This window comes from Synchiropus splendidus, chromosome 1 (assembly GCF_027744825.2).
Source record: "Synchiropus splendidus isolate RoL2022-P1 chromosome 1, RoL_Sspl_1.0, whole genome shotgun sequence".
Lineage (NCBI taxonomy): Eukaryota > Metazoa > Chordata > Actinopteri > Syngnathiformes > Callionymidae > Synchiropus > Synchiropus splendidus.
In genome coordinates this window covers 52,013,616-52,034,953 of record NC_071334.1, presented here as the reverse complement: position 1 = coordinate 52,034,953, position 21,338 = coordinate 52,013,616, and the positions used below count along the sequence as shown (strand labels likewise).

The window sequence follows — 21,338 nt, the reverse complement described above, 5'->3', positions numbered from 1 at the left end:
CAAATTAAATCCGTTTTTGAAAAATCCATTCTCGAAATAGATTGCTGAAATTATTTTGCAAAGTGTTTCTTTAGTTTAGGGAGAAATGAGGCAACACAAATAGACGGAAAATTCTTTTTTTTCTAAACTTGGGTTCAGTTGTTTCACTTGAAGAGAAGGTATTATCATCTCGAAAAAACGTATGTATGAAAGCATGTTTAATAACCACTGTACATCACTCTTTATAAGCGCCTTAATTCTGGACATTCCTTAGTGGTCAACAGACCTGTGTGCGTTCTTTCTGACCCGGTTTAAGAATGATTACTCTTTATCCCCCCAGATTGAGAAAGCTGTTGGAGCTTGTTCTGACGCTTGTCATATATGATATAGACATAATCCAAGCAAAGGAAAGCCCAAGTTATTTCCCCAAAGAGGTGTTTGACGGAATAGCTGGTGTTCATAATGCAAATGTTTTTAGTGCTACTTCATTTCTTGAAAATAGCCATCTAAAATGTGCCAAAATTAGAGCAATTAATAGGTCTGTGGGGGAAAAAAAACATTTGACTGTGAAAGAAAAGCCATTATCCAAACGAACCTCATTTTATTGGAATGGATTCCTACTGTTAAATACGACACAGAAAAACAAGCCATGAGTAACATCATAAACATCCGTGAAATAGTGTGTTACGGTGGGGGGGAAATGATAAGAATCGTTCTCTGCCCCTATTTTCACCACAACACCATTGCGTATCAAAAAAGTGCATGTAATTTGTGGACATTATTTATGTTGCGATGTTGCGTTTGCGCCTTGCCTGTAGAGGGCGCACTTTCCAACCCGACGGAAGTGTCCGTGCGCCAGGCGAGGGAGTATGTCGTCATCACGTTTGCAGCCTAGCAGCAGAAAAGACCACGTAAACAAACCGCACCGTAAATCAGCTAACGCTAAGTAGCGCTTTGCCTCCAGGCGTTGAAGAATATAAGCGTTGTTTTCTTTCACTAACTTCACTTACTGGGAGCTGCTGCGGACTTGGTCCAACCCAGAGCATGTTAGTCCGGGGGAGCTCGGTCAACGTTAGCTAGATGTGACTTCCACGAGAACTCACCAAGCTGCACGGATTTCTGGAGGAATTAAATGCTTCGCCCATGTTCTGCAGAGTAGCTGGCGACACTCGCGCTCTACAATGCTCGTCCACGTTTGCGTTTGCGCTACAGAATGTAGCACCAAACGGCTGGCATCTTGTTGACGCTGCACGGCTGCTCCAGGCTTGACGAGCCACACCGCTCGCAGTGGCTTCCACCCCGGACTGCGATGTTCAGTCTGATGGCGAACTGCTGCAACTGGCTGAAACGCTGGCGAGAGCCCGCAAGGTACGTTGTCCTCTCTCAGTAACGTCAGTTTCAATGTCAATGTCCAACTGTCAGTCATGACTGACACGCGCATCTATGCGGGCTCATTTCACCCTTTCCCCAGCCGCTCACCCTGAACCTAACCATCCAAAACACATGGATAAACTCGACCAGGACTCAAACCAAACTCACAGCTTATCGCAAAAACAACTCGACATTCACTCATAGCAGTCGTATTTATTGACAGCTCCATCTGTGACATGGAAGAACGTTGCCTGGGTTTCACCTTGTTTAACAGAAATATGGATCATATATAGTCCGTATTGGTGTGTTGTAGATTGGTACTACGCTGTGAAGAATTTCATTTCATATTTCATTTAAAACAACTCCACTGCTATGACGTGAAAGCTACACCTAGTTTCTATCATTCAGACCCTTGAATGCCTCATCATCTCTGTGATGTCAGTGTCATGTCAGGATCGGAAAGGAGCCTAATAATACTTGTACAATATACACTGCCTTGCCCAAAAAAAAAAGTCACCACTAAAAAAAGGGTCATCCACTCTATTATAATATTTTGTTGGAGCGCCTTTAGCTTTGGTTACAGCACGGATTCGCTGTGGCATTGTTTCGATAAGCTTCTGCAATGTCACAAGATTTATTTCCATCCAGTGTTGCATGAATTTTTCACCAAGATCTTGCATTGATGATGGACTGACTGCTACGCAAAGCCTTCTCCAGCACATCCCAAAGATTCTCAATGGGGTTAAGGTCTGGACTCCGTGGAATCCTGGCATTGTCATCTCGGAATATGCTCGTGCCATCAGGGAAAAAATAAATCCATTGATGGAATAACCTGGTCATTCAGTATATTCAGGTGGTCAGCTGACCTCATTCTTTGAGCACATCATGTTGCTGAACCTAGACCTAAGGCTTGTACCAATTTGCTTAGTTAAATCCAGGTGCCAACTTTTTTTTTGGCCAGGCAGTGTAGAATACCATGCTAATGCGGTCTTAAAGTTCATTGAAAACGGGATTATACACTTGAAATATGAGTTTAGAGGTGATCAACTTTAACTTGCATTCTTCTTACTCCCCCGTGTTCTTATGTTCTCTTTTCCTAGACATCTTGTATTTTAGCCGAGATTGATGCTGCTACGCCCTCATGAAAGTTTTGTAAAAACTAAATATAAATGACAATATTTAAATTACGATTGTATACGATTGTAGCGTCCTTTGGTATTCTTGTGCTACATTGAGTCATAAATGAACGTGGCGAACTCGCTTGTATGCATGCCGTGACAGCAGTGACGTGAAACAACAAAAGATGACGTTGTAACAGAATTTATATTGTGGCTCCAACAACGATGACGAGGACATACCAAGTATTAGATGAGGAACTTTGTGTGTTAGGAAAGGCTTGTTGAGAGGAGTCAGGTGAGGTAGTTCGGGCATCTCATAAGGATGCGCTTTGTACACCTCCCTTTGGAGGTGCTTCAGGCACAGGCAGCTGGGGGGAGACCAAGGGGTCGACCCAGGAGCAGGTGGAGGGATTATAGCTCTTCACTGGCCTGGGAGTGTCTCAGGATCCCCCAGTCAGAGCTGGTGGATGTTGCTCGGGTGAAGGGCGTGACCTTCTGAAGCTGTTGCCCCCGCGACCCGGCAACGGATAAGCGGTTGAGGATGGATGGTTGCTCTGACCAGAAACTGGCAAGTTAGTCACAACAGTGCATTTCAAGATTGTGATAAAATCAAAATTATGGTTTCATTTATTTAGAATTTTTCATTTATTTTTTTGTCATATGAGCCACCCCTTATGCAGACTGTATTAGAGGAAGCAAAATACTGCTTGGTTCAGGAAGTTTTTGCATTTCGCATTTGATGCTGCTCACTGTTTAAATTTTTACTTATTTTAAAATAGCGCTTTCAATAAATTTAAAAGAAATGGAATGTTGTCATTCAGTTCAATCTCTAGTTTTGAAAAGATCCATTTATTCCATGTCGTTTCAGTAAGATCTGGCCACTTTCTGTGCTGTTAAGTAATAAGGCACTTGTGACAGAGCACGTGGTCCTTACGAGGCATCTGATGTTGTGGAATTAGTCAGAAATCCTTCGCTAATCCTGTAGCGAGTGCTGCTCAGCGTACTCGTCTATATGTCCTGTTGCTGCATGCAAAAACGGAGGGTCATGTGGTGCTGAGAAGGGGGTACTCTGTGGGTGCCCCTGCTTTGGGCTCATGCAGAAGAACGACACTGTTTAAAGCCTGTTGGCTCCAGAGGACACCTCGATGGATTACACGTTTGATGTCTTGTCAGCGGAAATTTAAAAGTTAAGTATGAAGGACGAAGATCTTGTGAGTTGTGCAGTAGGTTCAGCTCTGTATCTGTATTTGATGAATCTGTGACATTTGTACTCATGATTTTCACCATGTTTAAGGCGAGCATTTGTCTTGTGCTTGCCATTTGTCCAAATTAAGGTGCTTTGCGTTTGAAACCAACACCAGGCAGTGAGTTTTCTAATCTTATTTATTTATTTGCTCATCCAAGTTTACTGGATTTGTTTTCTGTAGAATCCTTTCTCAAGACTGATCTCAATTGATAACACATTGTTGACTTAAGAGGAGCCCTGCTGTGGAAGAGGGATTTACACCTTACACCCTATTAATATACCTCAAAATGAGGCTTTTCGTTTGTTTGTATTTATATCCTGCCATTTTGGTAAACCCAGCATCCATCATTGAGCAGCAACCACCAGGCTGGGGTGTGTGTGACATTTGTGTCGGGATCATTCTGTGTGAACACGTTCGCTTCCCTGCGCTGCGTACGTTTCAGGGTCCGCTTGAGAGACTCACAGTGACATTATCACAGTCATAATAAATTATCATCACAAATAGTTTCTCATAGATATTAGATTAGATTAAGGTGATTATTGAATACATTGATGTACACAACATTATCAGGGTTTTTATATTCAAGGCTCTGTCTTCCTGGTTTATAGGAAAGTGACTCTGGTGATGGTGGGACTGGATAACGCGGGGAAGACTGCCACAGTGCGAGGAATCCAAGGAGGTGAGGAGAGATTGCTGATAACTTGATTTTAATTATTCTTTAACTCTTTCTTTCAACTTTCTCAAGGACAAAGACACATGCTGACAGAACTACTGCAGTCACTCAGCTTGTTCAAGATTTTGTTTACTTCACTTTATGCTGTTACATATTATATATGACATAGTGGAGTTAGTGGGGTAAGCGCTTTAGAAGCATGGGGGCCCCCTGTGCTGGGTGTTTGACCCACCTACGCTGGGAAAGTACCAGTTTAGGGGAGTTTTCGCCTTTTTATGTCAACATGCTGTGAAATGTGACTTGACTCTCACCTTCACCGACATGGCAAGTCTGCACCAATCACTGCTCACTCCCTCTGGAGAATGCTCAGCGAGTTTGCTCCAGAATCCCTCTAACTACTCCTGACTGTTCTATCTTGACTCCAACGTTGTCCAGCTTTAAGCCCATGATCCCATGATCTGGTTCCCTGTTCACTTCCACTACATTGTTCACATGTGCCTTCAGAATGATGCTGCACCATTTCTCTTCCTGTCTACATCATAATACACTGCTCTCAGGTATACATTCTCCGTCATCTGCTACTTATACAATGGTGTTTGTCTTTAGATGATCCACAGGATGTGGCTCCAACTGTGGGGTTTTCCAAGGTCGACCTGAAGCAAGGCAAGTTCGAGGTCACCATCTTCGATTTAGGTGGTGGCAAACGAATCCGCGGCATCTGGAAGAACTACTATTCCGAGTCCCATGGAGTGGTATTTGTGGTGGACTCCAGTGATGTCCAAAGGATTCAAGAGACGAGGGAGACAATGACGGAGGTCCTCCAGCACCCTCGGATTGCTGGCAAGCCTGTGCTGGTGTAAGTGATGCTGTGGTTGCAGCCTCTTTGAACTTTAACAGTGGTGGTGAAAGGGGCCAAAATATCCTCATGTCTTCATACAATTGACACCTGGTCCATCATGTTCATCAGTAATTTGAAGGGAAGGGAAGTTTGAAGTACAGTTGGACAGTGAAGGACAGTTGAACTTGAACATCAGCTCAGGCATGTTTTTATAATTTGATTTATAACGCAGTGTATTAATGTCCGGTCCTGGGGAATGATTGGTTCAGTTTCCCTAATGGTCCACTTCCCTTTAACACAGGCTCGCCAACAAACAGGATCAGGAGGGGGCGCTGGCTGAAGCAGACCTCATCGAGAGCCTCTCGCTGGAGAAACTGGTCAACGAGAACAAGTGTCTGTGTCAGATCGTAAGTGTCTCTGCATATGTTGTTGACATGAAGCAGGTCAGTCGGGCTACTAAACAACCTCTTCAGATCCGCTTGCTTTGTTTGTTTGATGACGTTCCAGCCAAAATCAGTTTATTTATGTAACATTTTTTTCCTGATCAATCGTCTGTCGTAGAGCAGCAATTTATGTGGGATTTCCAAATATCCCTACGTCTTTATGACTCTGTGCCAAAGTAGCCTATTGTTATTATATCTGTATCAAGGTATGAAAAATTAAAAACATTCCCGATATTAACGTCACAAAAGCTAAGCCAAAGCCAAACCAAAGCAAGGACACAGAGCAGAGTGACGTGTCACGCTGGTCGCGCTTCGCAAAAATGGCATTGAAGCAAAGAGGTGTAACAATCTAGTTCAGTTTACTAAGAGTCTATTGAGAGAAACAGCGGCCTTTCAGGTGAGGGTTTGTGGTCAAGTTAGAGGAACATCAGCTTCATTCCAAGTTGCTCTGTTGACGTGACTTGATAATCCGACACAGTGTGTGTGGGGACGACTGGCACAGAGCTGGTGGCTTCAATGAAGCATTACCAGAGCACTGACACATGAGCAAGCAAACTGTTATATGCTGTTGTTCCCTTCCAAAATCACAGAAGAACGACTTTGTCCTTAAATGCTGATAATATTTATGAGGGTCATGAGGTGATGTAGTGAGGTGAGATCGTCCAGAATTGGACGATCTGCTTCAGTGCATGTGGGTCAAGCACTGAAAGGCAGCGAAGACGGCAGACAGTTGTCAGAGAAAAACAAAATTTAGAAGAAATTTATTAAAACCGTAGTTGATGCTTTTGTTTGTTGACGTCATCAGCTGCCTACTGATCTGCTGGTCCTATATCGTCTCGATATCCTGATATCTGGCAGGCAATATCGAGATGTTAAGTTCTGTCCAACTGTTACAATGCAGGACATTTGACTGACGTCTTTCACCTGATGATGACCCGATGATTTATTTTATCCACCCAGGCACCGTCACGATGAGCATGATGACATTGTTGCGTATAACCACTAAACTGGTCCCTCATTTCAGGAGCCTTGTTCTGCTGTCCTGGGTTATGGCAAAAAAGTGGACAAATCCATCAAAAAAGGACTCAGTTGGCTCCTCAACAACATTGCCAAGGACTACGAGGCCATTTCTGAGCGTGTGCAGAAAGACACTGCTGAGCAGCGTGCGCAAGAAGAGCAAGACAAGAAGGAGCGGGCAGAAAGAGTTCGGCAAATACGAGAAGAAAGGTGACGACATTTGTCCTTCAGTTTGTCCTTCCACGCCATTGTTTACGGAGCTTTCAGTGGGTTTTCAGTGCAGTGACAGTGCATGTGTCCGCAGGGAGCGGCAGGAGCGGGAGGAGGCAGAACGTGAAGGCAGAGTGATCCAGTCAGAAGAATCTGAGGATAACATCTTGTCCAACCCCTTCCAACCGATCGCAAATGTCCTCTCAGAGGTGTGGAGAAAGTTTTAGTTTGGATGTTTTGTTGTCTTTATGCACCATCATTAGTGTGTCAACCACGGCTCCCAGAGCAAAGAAGCTGAGACGGGAAGGAGGAGAGACATGGAGCTGCAAGAGGATGTGACCAGCAGTCTGAAGACAGCCGAGGACGAGGAGGAAGACGAGGAAGATCTCCGTGACAGCACCAGACATACAGCTGATACTGGCAGCTCAGGTTGGAATTTCAATATCCAGTACTGACACACTTAACAATAGACAGTGGAGTGGCGCATCATCTAGCTGTATGGTTAGATACTTTTATTAGATGTATCCAAGAAAGATCAACACGCTTCCCTAGTCAGAACAACGCAGCTGAGCTCAGTAGGTGTTGAGCTGTTAATGTCAGTTGACCAGCCACTTTCTCAGGGGCTCTTTAGACATTGACCCTCAGCTTTAGCTGTCAGTGGGTAGGAACAAAACTCTACATAGTCTGTGGCCTTAGTACTGCAGCCATGAAAACTCACTGCTCTGCTACTCAATTCAAAGTCCACATTCCATCCACATCAGCGGTAACTAAAACACTGTCCACTATTTAAGTCATGAAGCTGCTAGAGCCACTTCCTCTTAACATTTTGATGGAAACACTCCTGTCAGTTAAAACGTGAACCAGTCACTGTGATTTGTTTTGGAACTGGTTGTTTGGATCCAGTAATAGTGAAGTCTGATAGATGGTCCGTCCTCTCTTCTCCTAGACACGCTTGAACAAGGCAAGAAGAAGAGCCGAAAGCTGCTCCTGAAGAGGAAACACAGGGTGGACCCATTGACAACAGAGGAAGAGGCCACTGAAAGCCAGACCCCCCCTAAACCTCCAGGTGAGCCAGACACATTTCCGATTCACAACCTGTCATGTGGAAGTGTCCGGGAACTGAGAAAGAACACGCTTTAAGTTGCTCCTTTATTGTTCTGTTGTTAGTTGGATGGGCGACACCCAAAGCTTCTCGGCTGCCCAAACTAGAGCCGCTGGGAGACACTCGGCATTCTGGTAACACAGTTTGATTTGTCATCGGCTCTCCGTCATCTCATCTTCTCACTCTCCAAACCTTTTCTCTAACCCGTATGTGACACTCTACATTGTTCCAAGGGTAACTTAAGCAGCCTGTGGACTGAAGCTACGTTGTCGACTCAGCATTTGTTGTGTATTTTTAAAATGTATACAAACAAATCTACACTTTCCAGTGTTTTTTGGTTTTAATACTTTTGTTTAAAAAAAATGCTGTCTACATCATTACCTGCATGTTTTTTTTATTCTTTATATAATATATTCCAGTTTTGAAGTCAAAACACATTTGATCTGATAGTTTTCTAGCCCCTTTTTTCCCAGTTATTATTGGACTGATTTATAAAGTTTTAACAAAAAGTAGGCCATTGTAAATGTTTTGAAAGAGTCTTCCCTTACTATCTTATTTTAACCAATATCGAGGGAAAGCAGAGCCACCTTCCTTGATAGAGAAGTCTACAGAGAGTCTGTGTGAGGCTGCCTGAGCAAGTGAGGGGCTTCACAGAAGAGGATGGTGAGGGTTGTGCAGGACATGTATGAGGACAGTGAGACCGTGGTGAGGTGTGCTGCAGGACTGGTGAGAGTAGGATCACACCGTGGATCAAGCTCTCCTTCCCCTTTCTTTGCTGTTGTTATGAACCAATAGATGTTAGGGAGGAGTCTCCATGGACTAATATTTTTGCTGACAAAACAGTATAGTGAGCTGCAGTGAGAGTGAAGTTGAAGGTGCTAGCAATGTAATGCTAGCCGGTATAAATGGTTCCACTGCCGTAAAGTATGTGAGGTTAAGTAATTCCGCACCTTTTAGAAGATACCGCCACACTGTGTTTGACTCTCTCACTTTACCACTAACGCACAGTGACCTCTTATTGCCTGGGGATGGAGCTGTGTTTACATTGTGTTCATCATTGGAATCAGGCTTTTAGCTAGGATTTTGAAACAAGGCGTGCAAAGCCCCGTCCCCAGCCCATTCACCTCCTAGTACCAATGACTGACCTAACAAGCTGTAAACATCTATTTGTACTTGTTGTATTTTATAAGAACCAACAGAGTCAAATACTGGTTAACAGAGATGAACTCTAACTGTTGCCACAGTAACACTTTCAGATGCAGGAGGCTGTTTCTCTCAGCTGACCCCGATTCATTAAATAAAATACATATTTTTATCATGATTCCGTCCCTTACTACAAGCTAAATGTCTACAGTTTTGTTCATCTTCTTTCATATATTTATGCAAGATAAGCAACAGTTGTATCAGCGGTGCATACGTTTTCTAAACTTCAAAATACAGTGGTGCCTCGATTTTCGAACGTCCCGGACTTCGAACAAATCAGAGTTTGAACAAAAATCTCGTGATTTTTTTGTTTCTGATTTCGAACAAAGATCCAGAACTCGAACGCCCCCGAAAAAAGCCGGAAAAAACATAATGTGCGCAGACTGATCAGCTGACCCACGACACGCTTTGTTATTGTGTATAACGCAGCCTCTGTATGCAGACGTGTCCCGTTAGCTACATTTACTGACTGTTTTTTCTTCATATTGAGGTGTAAAACCTTTGCTGTCTCCGCACTGGACCGTGGTAGAGTGTCACAGGGGAGGTGCTCTCTCTCCACACCTCCGAGGCTGGAGCGCTCACTCCAGGGTTTGATGTCCTGTTGTGGGCTGGAGCTGGGACAGGGATGAGGCGAGTCTGGGACAGAGCGTGACTTGGTTTATGACTTTGTCACAGCCAAACTGCACAGAAGCGCACATTCAGAGCTGGACACGCACCGGGCACCTCTTCACTTCTGGAGAGACATCACTCACTCGGCAACAGACACTCTACATTCACTCCTACAACAAAAGACTATTTTAAGGCTTGGAACGCATTATTTCTTTTTCCATTCATTGTAATGGGAAAAATTGATTCAGATTGCAGGGAACTGCACCGTTCCCCAGAGCAGCTTGCTGCACGGCACTTGGGAGCAGGAGCAGGCACTTATAATCGGATATTTAGGGCGTCCTGCTTAGAAAAACTGGGCCCCAGGACGCCCACACTCCCTCCTAGCTAAAAGCCTGTTTGGAATCTACCTCAAATCAATACATTTTCCCTGTGAAGACTGAAGAGAGTCCCTGGGAACAAGTGTCTCTTCTGTCAGAGACACCAGCCTTGGTGGTCATCACATACATTTTGTTGTTTCCGGTGGTTCAATTGACGCATACAAGTTCCGGGTGTGGCTGGACTGAGAGCTTAGTGTGGAGTGTATGAGTGTTTTCACTGACGGAGGCAGAGCCACAGGCAGCCTCTTCGCCATGGTTGCATTGATTTGAAGTGGGAGGGATTCAGTCTGTGGAGTAGGCGTCTGCACCCCCTGGATTTGTTTCCCTCTGTGCAGGGTTCCTCTTCCACATTTTAGCAGCATCAGGTTTGTTGAGTTAAATTCCGGGATTTTCCATGTTCAGAACTGGTTTTTGGACATGAACAAGGTTTTAAACAGTCCAACTTCTATTTAATAGTTTCCTTTTTGGTCATTTTTTTGGAAATGTTTTGTTTTTTCTATTTTTTATTCTCCAATTGTGCTTCAACACCAAGCATGTCAGCATTAAACCTTCAGTTTTCTGAAGCTGAAAGCCAATACATGAAGTTCCATTCTCTTATTTTATATTCTACATCGGTTTTACTTTTTTTCATTTGGATTTTTTGCCTCACCATTTATATTCTTGGTCAAAAGGACACCGTTTTTTTAGAGCTGAGTTCTGAATGGTGCCGGTTTCGACATTAGTGGCGTCTGTGTAAATGTTCTGGGATCTTTCCTGCCTTTTTTCATCCGTCACCTCATTGTCATCTCTATCCTGTCTCTGCGTTATTTTCCATATTGGAAGGATATCGTTGCTAACTTAGCCCCTCCCTCTCCTCATCCTCCGCACAGAGTTTGTCAAGAAGCCCCTCCCCCCAGTGGCAAACAAGCCACGACCTAACGGTGATTCTCACGACATCATTTCCTAATCTGACTGAACCGTCTTCAGTCCCCTCTCAAGCCAGAACACTCGCAATGGACCACAGGATCCATAAGTGTCATTTATTCGGACGACTGGACTCATTTTTTATCACCTGAAAGCAGATTCTCTGCTGAAGTGTTTTGTTTTTAATTTTCAGTTTTGTCTCAGTGTTACTGTGTGAATCATTTCAACTGTCGAAGAATGTCAATATGACGCTGTTGGTGTCTCTTCTTCATATCTATATTTGATGTGTGAGCAAAATGAGCGTGACCTATAATGTCAACATTTCTTTTTTCTGTGTCCTGTTTAAGAAACATGCGTGTGTTTTTGAATGTCAACAGTCCAGTGCAGTTTTCATGAAAGATCTGACGGAAAAAATCTGGATCATCTGAACAAATGATTGTGACCATTCTCTGTAGTTGATCTTGCGTTGTTGTTACTAATGTGATATAAGATTTCTACTTTGTCTGCTGGCAACAAGGCAAATGTTACATGACTGTCTTTATATGTGCTTTAGATGTCACACCATTTTTTTCTACTTGGTCTGGTTTTTATAACGCTACAATAAAAGCAGTTTTCATTATAAATGAGGTTTGGGTGTTGTGCCATGTTGAAGTGAAAATGCTTGACCTGCTTCATCTTTGAGCATGTTTCAAATGTGATGCTGGATATGGAAGTCAAGTGCGCTCCAGGCTGCTATCAGCTCACAGGGAACGACTCAGAAAGGTAGTGATGGGCTGACGAGGCTTCATGAAACAGTGTCCTTATTTTCGGGGCCCACCAGGTGGTGCTCTTGGTTTAAAAATGATTTGAGGTTTCACTGAAATGGTCATTTAAATCCAATGATTTTGGAGACAGCACCATCTAGTGGCCTCTGAAAAGGACACTGTTTCACGAAGACTCATCAGCCCAACACTAGTGGATGGACTGAACTCAACTCATTTTCCTCATGACCATGTCCTTCCCTTCATGACTACTGAGTACCATCTCCTGATGCTACTCCCACAGGACGATGCTCATGAAGGCTGACGAAAGGCCAAACATTGTTGCCAAATCTATGTCAGTGAAGAGGACTGTTGGAACCATCCCAGTTCCTGCCTCTTTTCACCTATTCTGCTGGCACCAGTCCATAAGGTTATGGTTCGGTTCTCACGTCACCTCAACTGCAGAGTGGGACAGTGTTGCGCTGGAAGTGGGCGGAGACAAAGACACAAGTCAGGCTCATATGAACATGTTTATTACAGACCACCCCATTAAAAAGATCTCCACATAGAAACACAGCAAATTGGTACATTTACAAACCTCCAACCATCAGAGCTGATAGAAAAATGGAGCAGTGGATGAAAGTAGACCACACAACTATGGTCACGCGGTGGCAAGGCAAGACTAGCATCGAGACATGGATCAGGCCACGGCTGAAGCTCCATAAGGTGGTGTGTGTGTGAGAGTAGTTTCTGCCCACCAGCACAGCTCCACATCCAGCGGAACAGGAAAACGCGTCTCACTGTCTCCTCTCAGTACTGACTCCGCCCACACTCACCTGTAAATAAATTAACATAGAAAAGGATATATTTCAAAATCAATCGGATTTTGGGGGTTTTAGTTTCCCATTTACAGAACCCCTGAGGTACATGTGTTTTTGACTGATCCGTCTGACAGTTTCACTTCCTGGTCAACAGACGACGAAGATGGCCGACACGCAACACCTGGGTTCAACTTCTTTTTCAATGAAGGATTGAAAAAAAGCAAGAAGGATTTCACAGAGATGAAGGAAAAGATTTCAACAACAAGGAGGAAGTCAACAAATTACCTTGTTTAGCATTAGTGATGGGCTGATGAGGCTTCATGAAACAGTGTCCTTATTTCCAGGAGCCACCAGATGGCGCTCTCTGCTCTAAAATCTTTGGATTTAAACAACCATTTCAATGAGACTGGACATCTGGAAATGAGGACACTGTTTCATGGAGCCACATTAACCCTTCAGTACTGTGTCACGAAGCCTCATTTATTATATACATGCTCTCAGTGTATCATTCACTCACAATACATGTGCGTGTATCAGATTTCTTTACATCACAACAGCTAAAATAACTTCACCGAACACTTATTCCACATCAACTAGCAGAAGTTTCCCGGTAGGATGATCTGCGGATCAGGAAGTAGAAGAACAAACTTCATCTCAGTGTTCCCTCAGGGGCTTCATACCCATTCAAACTGACTTCAAACAAAATAAATAAGACGTGGCTTCAACACAAATCTGAAAACAGCATCAACCAGAAACAGACGATGGTTCTAGGGTCTGCAGTACAGTAAAACCTGCATGTAAAAACACTGCCATTCCATTTGCCTCCCATATCAGCGGCAGCGTCCTCAAGCACTGGACACTTGGCCTGTGGTCCCAGCCCTGGTGGGGTCTGAGCTCTGGTAGGTGCGCAGCAGCACCTTGTGCTTGGTGGCGCTTTCTGTTCGATGGTGCTGTTGCTCTACCAGGAACTCTTTTAGCCGACCGGTGGTGAAGGTGAGAGTCTGTCTCTTCAGTTTCATGAGGTACGAGTCCTGCAGCCAAGCGTGGGAGAAGCAGTCCCGAGTGGTCGGACGGGCCCTGAAAGAAACCATGAGGTCAAATGTGGCAAGTGCTGAGTCTGTTGGAGGACAGTTAGTTCTCTGATCTTTAGAAAACTTCTGATTATACGGTTTCTATGTATTTCACTTCATGACCTGCATGTCTCCAAGACCCAAAGATGTGCAGGTGGGATCAGAGCCTTCGACCCTTCTCACCCTGGACGTGGACTGTTTGTCCCTCTTCCCTCTGGCAGGAGGCTACGGTCCATCCAGACCAGAACCTCCCGTCACAGGAACAGCTTCTTCCCCTCGGCCGTCAGACTGATGAATTTGTGAACAGCCCTTGTTGTTTGTGGGTTATTTATGGTATATATTATATTTATATTTTTGTTACTTCTAATATTATTATTTATTTATGTATATTATTATTATTATTGTTATTATTACCATTATAATAGTAATATATTTATTTATTATTAGCATTAATTAATTATTAGTATTATTATTGTTGTAGCTATTATTAATAATAATATTTTTGTTTAGTTTAATCATTAGTACACAATGTACCAAAGTACTTTCCGAGTTGGTGGGATTCTCATGGACCTTGAAGCTGATCCGGACTCTGACTCTGAACACACACTCCCTCTACAATGACCTGGTGAGGTGCTCTGTCCTCTGGTGGGAAGCTTAACCTCGGCTGGAGGTTTTATTGAGGCTAGTGTGATCAGTCAGGGGCGTGTTCTCACCACGGGTAGCTGCTCAGCATCTTCTTCACCAAGGCGGAGGCGCTCTGGGATACATTTGAGTACAGTTTTGTTGGGTCAAACTTTGCCATCAGGATCTTGGACTCGACGCGTGTGGGGTCTTTGTCTTCAAAAGGCAGGCGGCCACTCAGCCTTTCCCAAACCAAACAGTGAAGAAAAATGATATGATTTTATTGTCGGCATCATCCATAATGTCCCACGCTCCAAGTTATTGTATGAACATACATGATGTGGGTTACCACTCCGACAGTCCAGAGGTCAGCGGGGGGTCCCACCACTTCACCTTTCAGCAGCTCAGGAGCTTGAAACACATTTGTCGGGTCAAACAAGTTCCCTTACAAGTGTGAACCTCCCCTGCAGGCGCTCACCCATGTACTCCAGCGTTCCGGTGCCGGACTCCTGCTGCTTCAGGCTGAGTGGGTTGAACGTCTGAGCACTTCCAAAGTCCACAATCTTAACGCTGTTGAGGTTGGTCACAAGGATGTTGTCTGCTTTCAGGTCCAAGTGGAGAACACGCCGGTTGTGGAGATATTCAACTCCCTGGATTATCTGGACCAAGTAACCCACCACGTCATCTTCAGAGTATCGGAACCTTGGCAGACAAGAAGGGAAATGTCGAGAGATGCACACGCCCTGCTCTCAGTCCAACAGTCAAAATGGCCGACGTGATGTTGCCCCCTCACCCGGCCACTTTACCTGTCGACAAGGCTGTAGAGCAGCTCCTTGCCGGTGCAGTACTCCTCCACCAGCACCAGGTAGCGTGGTGTCACGTACGCTTCGTGAAGTGCCAGTATCTTCTCGTTGCGCAGCAGTTTCAGGATCTCATACTCCCTCAGGATCTTGGCTTTGTTGTCCTTGCTGTATGGAATGATCTTTGCCATGTAGATTTTGCCTGTTGCGTTCTCACGGCACTCACGCACGACCCCGAACCGACCCCTGTGAAGAGACCTTCAAATGTCACGTCAACCCAAGCACGAAGGAATACATGCGCTGTGGAAACATGCATGTGGGTATAAGCCGACACACCCAAACTTGACCTCAAACACAGAGAAGTCGCTCCGGTTTGTTCTCAGACTAAAGAAGAAAATTGAGTCAAGAAATCCGGGGTCAAATTCAAGCATACTCAGATCACAACCTCAGCAAGTCTTCAAAGTAGGCTTCATGAAACAATGTCCTTATTTTCAGAAGCCACCAGATGGCGCTCTCTGCAGAGCCTCGAGGGAAGTGTTGTGTTACGGGGTGGTATTTGTTGCTAAGGAGCACAATTTATGTATCTTGAAACCAGTATGAGACTAGGTGTTGGCTTGTACTGATGGGTAGATGAGGTACCATGAAACAGTATTGCAGGCTTCATGAAACAGTGTCCTAATTTTCAGAGGCCACCAGATGGCGCTCTTGGTTCAAAAATGATGTGAGGAACCATTTAAATGGTTGTTTAAATCCAAAGACTTAAGAGCCGAGCACGCCATCTGGTGGCCTCTGAAAATAAGGACACTGTTTCATGAAGCCTCACCAGTTCATCACTGAACCAGAATATCTGGAAGTGACTGACACACTGAAACAAAATCACAACACAAGGGGGGAATTTCTCACTACCATCCAACTGTGGCCATGTTCTCACCTGGACTTTTCATCTAAGAAAGTGTATGGCTTCTGTGGTACTCCTTGCCGTAAACTAGTGGTGGGTGCAGATAGGGTGGTTCCTGTGGTGGGCGACATTGCCCCGTCACCAATGGGACTCAGGCTGGATGTCTGGAGGACTTGAGGCGAGAAGGAGATGGGACTCAGGGGTGTGTGGGTAGCGATGGTGGTGAGTGGGGCATAGCTGGGAACGGAGGAGACTGCAGGTTTGGTCGGTGTGGTGGGTGGAGTCAAAACTGTCGGGGTCTGTGTCATAGGGTTGACCACGTTCACAGGACTCTGGGCCTTTGGAGAAACGAAGGATGGCGCTCCTTTGGATGTTGAGGAGAACCTGGGCGCTGTTTTAGAAGACTCCTCCAGCGCAGCTGACAAAGGTTCTGAGACTGCAGCTGTGGGCTCATGATGTGAAGCAGCAGCTGTGGTGGAAGGGCTCACGCTGGGCCTGATGCTCACAGAAGAGGTGACAGCAGGGGGGCTCGGCGTGGTGCTCACCAAAGCCACACCAGATGAAGCACCTCTCACTGTGAAAGAAACCATTGTTCAGCCAGCATCCCACATGACACAGTCATGCCAAAAGGTGACATTTCTGTATTAATCGTGTGTTTCAGGTGTAGACAGGTGTAACTGGTGAGGCTTCATGAAACAGTGTCCTTAAAAAAATGATGTGAGGTTTCATTGGAATGGTTGTTTGAATGAAGATCTTAGAGCAGAGAGCGCCATCTGGTGGCCTCTGAAAATTAGGACACTGTTTCATGAAGCCTCATCAGCCCATCACTAGTTGTAACGGTGATTGTAAACTTGCTTCCTGAAGTTTTTTCCTCATGAATACCAGCTCCCCAGGTCACCAGCCTCCACATTACGAGTCAGCCTTTAGCTCAGGGTTCTCAAACTGGTCCTCATAGAGCTGCAGTTTTGTGAATCAGAGAAGATTCTTCACTATGGTTTGGATGAGCTGCCGGACATTATCAGGACAGCTGACTACATGAAACCTATTTATTTGACTGTGCTACAAATACCACAGACAGAGCGTCAAATGCTGGCATTCATCCAATACCTGAAGAGTCCAGGTCCACTGGAGCAGAGGGACGACTGTACGGGCCTTGTCCTGCCTTGTTGACGCAGCAGACACGGAACCTGAAGACTCCCTCCGGTGGCAGATCTGTCACATTACAGTAGCAGTCCAACACTTCTGTGGCCACAGTGATCCAGTTAGATTCTCCTGTGGGACAAACAACTGCTCAAAACTTCTGTAAGATGATACTTTGTCCCATCTGAGACTGAGACCACCAAATCAACAATGTTATTTAACTTTAGCATCGATTCAACATATTAGCCAACAGTGCAGAGCTGAAGGGTGACATGGCAATGTCACATGATTGTAAAGATACAAAAAGCTAACAGTTGGGTAGATGAGGTTTCCTGGCGCAGTATTAAAGGGTTGATGAGGCTTCATGAAACAGTGTCTTTATTTTCAGAGGCCACCAGATGGCGCTCTCTGCTCTAAAATATTTGGATTTAAACAACCATTTCAATGAAAGCGCACATCATCTCTAAACCAACAGTGCCATCTGGTGGGCTCTGAAAATAGGGACACTGTATCATGAAGCCTCATCAGCCCATCGCTCCTAACAGCTCTCACCCTCAGTCTTTCTCTCCAGGGTGTAGGTGCAAGGAGCCTTGGTGTCCGCTGGCTTCCAGAGCACCAGCGCTGTGTTGTTGTATGTCTGAGGGACCTCTGGGGTCCCAGGTGTCTTTGGAATATCTGGAGCAAAGACAAAAGAATCATGTCAGATTCATATGGGACATAATGGGAATTTAGAACAAGGCGAGTGAGCAGTAACTGACATTTAGTGAACAATATTATTCCATTGACCACAGAAATACAACACAATTTGAGTCATTGGGACATTTTCGATATTTGAGCAGATTGTTAGATAAGTGTGAAGTGAGTTCTTGTATTTTCATACTCGACAAAACAGTTAAACACCACCGTCTCAACTGGCCCCGGAGCAAAACGTTTTTGTCTTTATGTGTTTCGCCTCAGGGTTTGCAGGAGCAAGTCAATTTCCTCCACCTTCATGTAACTCGTGCATCCTCTCGAGATGCACCCATCCTCCTCAGGCCCTCTATCTCATCCATAAACCTCAATAGCGTCTTCCCTGCTCCACAGTGCCTCCATATCTGTTGGTCCAACATGGTCCCTATACGTCCTCTGCACTCGTTCAAGCCATCTGGCCTGTCTAACTCCTCAGATACACTGGTTCTAATCTTGTCCTTCCCAGTCTGAGCATCTTCCACTCTGCCTCTTCTACCTCTGCTTCCTGTCCTTGTGTCAGAGTATTGTGCGAACTAGGGCTCTGCTGTGCTACACGCTACACTATCAGTATGAAATACCTGACTGATCTTTTGTGACCCAGCAGAGAGTTAATACTAAAGGTGGGCTGCTAAGGCTCCATGAAAAAGTGTGATCACTTTCCGAAACCAGTAGATGACGCTCCTTGCTCGAAAACGTTTGGCTTCAAACCACCAACTCAACAAAAACGTAGTTGACGGACTCACTTGCGAGTGACAGCGTGCAGGAGGTGGTGATAGTTGCTATGGGGTTTGTAGCGTTGCACTCATAGACTCCAGCATCCATCTGCGTGGTTTTCAGGATCATCAGAAGCTGCCGACCATCAGCATGAGAGGTCAGGGTGACTCCGTCGGTTACTTCCAGCGGCTTCCGATCTGTAAATACAGTCATAGCTTGTGTGAGGAGAGAGAAGAGAGAAGTGAAACTGTCAAAAGGGATGCAGCTTGGCACCTTTCATCCAGGAGATTTGAGGAGGGGGGCTTCCAGCTGGGAGGCAGGTGAGAGTGACCGGCTCGCCCTCCAGCAGGACGTGGTCTTTAAGTTTGATGTGGAATATTGGTGGGAAATCAGAAGCAGAGCGGATGTACTTTTCAGAATTCAAAACACTTAAACCATCGCTGGATAAAGTTAAAGGGAGATCTGTTTGTGACGGGGTTTTGTCTTTCTTGCTCCTGGTCAAACCCCATCTGTCCCAGCGTGAGCGTCTTTCACTCTCCTTCTCAGAATGAATGCTTGACGTAGATTCAACGGATTCCTTTGATGCGTTGGTGCCGATCTGTTTAGCGAGCTGGTTCTCTGGGACGCCCATCCCCTTCAGTCCTCGGCCCTCAGACTGGGAATGCCGATGGCGGGAAAACAGCGGCGTCCTCTTCCCTTCTGCTTCCACTCTTCTTTCTTCAGACTGGCTGCGGACTTTGGAAGACGGCGCGGTTCCTTTGCTTTCAAATCTCTGCCGCATCTCCAGGACGGGAGAGTCTGTGACTCTTTTCAAGTCCTTTTGTAGCAGCTCTGCCTGGCCCCTCTGCTCTGACTGCGTTTTCAGTTTGACTGACATTCCAGCTACCTTTGACTCAAACTTGCGTCTCATTGCAGAAACCGATGACTCCTCAGCTTCCTCAAGGTCTCTTTTGTCCAAATGCTTCTGAGTGCCAGCACCATTCATCTCCTTTGTATCCAAAGACTTGCTCAAACCAATCGCCCATGACACCCTCTTATTCCCTGCAGTTTCCTTCCCCGTCTGACGGTTTTCCTCCTTAGATTTTTTATCAACAGAAGAGGATCGCTTCGCCCGCAATGATAACCTCCCAATCAGACCCAGGCCGGGCTCTTTGTCTTCTTCCCTTAAGTCTTGAACCGACCTGGATTTCTCCTGTAGTCCTTTAGGAACCATCTCCACAGGTGCCCCTCTGGGTCCCGGCCTGTAAACCTCCTCGCCATCCTTAACAACCTTTCGACTCAGTGATGGGGATTTCTCCTCGGATTTGTTTCTTGTCAGCTTCCGAAGGCCACGTGTCAATGAGGACTCTCGTTTCTTGAAACGGGCTTCAAAGACGACCTCGGAGTCTATGTCTTTGATGTCAGATCGCAATGCTGGTCGACGAGACTGGCCCGGGTCAGTTGTAGATGAGTCTTGACTTTGGGATCGCTCTGCAGTTGCTACTTTGGCAAACACCGCTGGGTGTTCTGGAACTACATTGCCGTGGCTCGCTCCACTTGTCTTCATGGGAGACTGGGGTAATGCAGCGGAATCCCGACGGTCTGTCTTTTCCTCTTCTACCTTCAGAGCATTGGATGAAGATGATGACTTGGAAACATCTGAGTGAGACTGGTCCCTTGTCCCTGACTCGACGGCTTGTTTTTTCACACCCGTTCCTGATTCCTCGTCCTTATGCTGCCACTCTTCCAAGCCCGGTGGGGAAGCCTGTTCAATATGCTCTGCGAGGACAGACATTGACATGGCTTCCTGAAGTTTATGTCCTTCCATGCTGGTGGGGCCAGCACTGGGGATCTCCAGAGGTGCTCCAAATCTGCGATGGAGGGGCACAGGCTCAGTGTCACCGTGTGAGAAGGAGGCACTTTTCTGGAAAACTTTGGTCTTTGGTGTATCCACGCCAGCGTTCTCTGTTGATGCTGCTCTCATGAGTGTTGATGGTCCTGCCCTGGACCTTCTCAACTTCTTCTCCAAGGAGCCAGTCTGCTGTCCATGGTCCATGCCAAGTGTTTCGAACAGTGGTCCTCGCAGTCCACTCTTGTCCATGCTCCCCCCTCTGAGCAGTCTCTGCCTCATCAGTTCCAGTTTTAAGGCGTACTCCTCTTGGCTTATCTTTGCCACACTGGGGCTGGCGCTGCGATTCGGCAGCTCCATCGAAACAGCGCTTTTCAGGCTTTTTTGACTTGACTCTGACGTTGCATCGTCAGAGTCAACGTGAAGGAGCAGAGCAGAATCAGCAGAACTGCCGCGTCTCATCGGAGCCCTTCTCGGTCTCGTCTGTGATTCCTCTGCTTCCACACTTGATCCCTTTTGACAGAGAGCACGACTGGCTCTCTCACTTACTGCATCATCTACGCCTTCAGTCCGCTTGTCGACATCACTTCCTGAACGTGCTCCGTCACGCTTTCTATCGGCGGGTGCCGCTCCTGAAATGTCATCATCATCAGGGAATTCTTTCAGGGAGATTCTCGAGCCGGAAAACACCATGGACAATGGCATCGGAACAAAGGGAAGCTCATCTACATCTGCCTCTGAGTCTGAGGAGGAGGACACTGGTGGGGAGCCATCTTTCAGGTGCCGGGCCACAGCAATGGAGACGTGGTTGGAGGAGTCGTTCAAGAGTTCTGGGATGGCTCGCATCACCATCTTGGATTTGTAGCTGATGAGCGACCGCTAAAACA

The 21,338-nt window shown here is 45.8% G+C and overlaps 2 protein-coding genes across 6 annotated transcripts in view; one reads left to right on the top strand and one right to left on the bottom strand.

Moving 5' to 3' along the window:
* The first annotated feature begins 841 nt into the window (after positions 1-841).
* On the top strand, positions 842-11,695 carry arl13b (ADP-ribosylation factor-like 13b). Of its 2 annotated transcripts, none has more exons than XM_053853208.1 (10): positions 842-1,347; positions 4,324-4,394; positions 4,995-5,244; positions 5,528-5,633; positions 6,694-6,896; positions 6,991-7,105; positions 7,181-7,325; positions 7,843-7,962; positions 8,064-8,132; positions 11,057-11,695. In XM_053853208.1, the coding sequence occupies exons 1-10, from the start codon at positions 1,289-1,291 to the stop codon at positions 11,131-11,133; spliced, it is 1,215 nt and encodes a 404-aa protein (XP_053709183.1). In that variant the 5' UTR covers positions 842-1,288; the 3' UTR covers positions 11,134-11,695. The 2 variants fall into 2 exon arrangements, with proteins under 2 accessions (XP_053709183.1, XP_053709193.1); XM_053853218.1 differs by lacking the exon at positions 842-1,347 and adding an exon at positions 3,454-3,832.
* A 646-nt stretch (positions 11,696-12,341) lies between these two features.
* The window catches only part of spega (striated muscle enriched protein kinase a), a 32,064-nt gene continuing 23,067 nt past the window's right edge, over positions 12,342-21,338 (bottom strand). For all 4 annotated transcript variants that reach the window (XM_053853179.1, XM_053853170.1, XM_053853197.1 and 1 more), the window contains 10 exons: positions 18,897-21,330; positions 18,653-18,820; positions 17,733-17,855; positions 17,148-17,312; positions 16,074-16,614; positions 15,149-15,388; positions 14,821-15,044; positions 14,678-14,753; positions 14,435-14,584; positions 12,342-13,728 (listed from right to left, as the gene is read on the bottom strand). In XM_053853179.1, coding sequence (XP_053709154.1) covers positions 13,497-13,728; positions 14,435-14,584; positions 14,678-14,753; positions 14,821-15,044; positions 15,149-15,388; positions 16,074-16,614; positions 17,148-17,312; positions 17,733-17,855; positions 18,653-18,820; positions 18,897-21,330 — 4,353 coding nt within the window. In that variant the 3' untranslated portion in view covers positions 12,342-13,496. The remainder of the gene's footprint in view (positions 13,729-14,434; positions 14,585-14,677; positions 14,754-14,820; positions 15,045-15,148; positions 15,389-16,073; positions 16,615-17,147; positions 17,313-17,732; positions 17,856-18,652; positions 18,821-18,896; positions 21,331-21,338) is intronic.

Excerpts from the sequence above, each read along its gene's own strand:
- arl13b (XM_053853208.1), top strand. The coding sequence starts at position 1,289 with ATGTTCAGTCTGATGGCGAACTGCTGCAACTGGCTGAAACGCTGGCGA. Across the intron at positions 5,634-6,693 it reads ACAAGTGTCTGTGTCAGATC|GAGCCTTGTTCTGCTGTCCT; the intron begins GTAAGTGTCTCT and ends CCCTCATTTCAG. Across the intron at positions 7,963-8,063 it reads GACCCCCCCTAAACCTCCAG|TTGGATGGGCGACACCCAAA; the intron begins GTGAGCCAGACA and ends TTCTGTTGTTAG.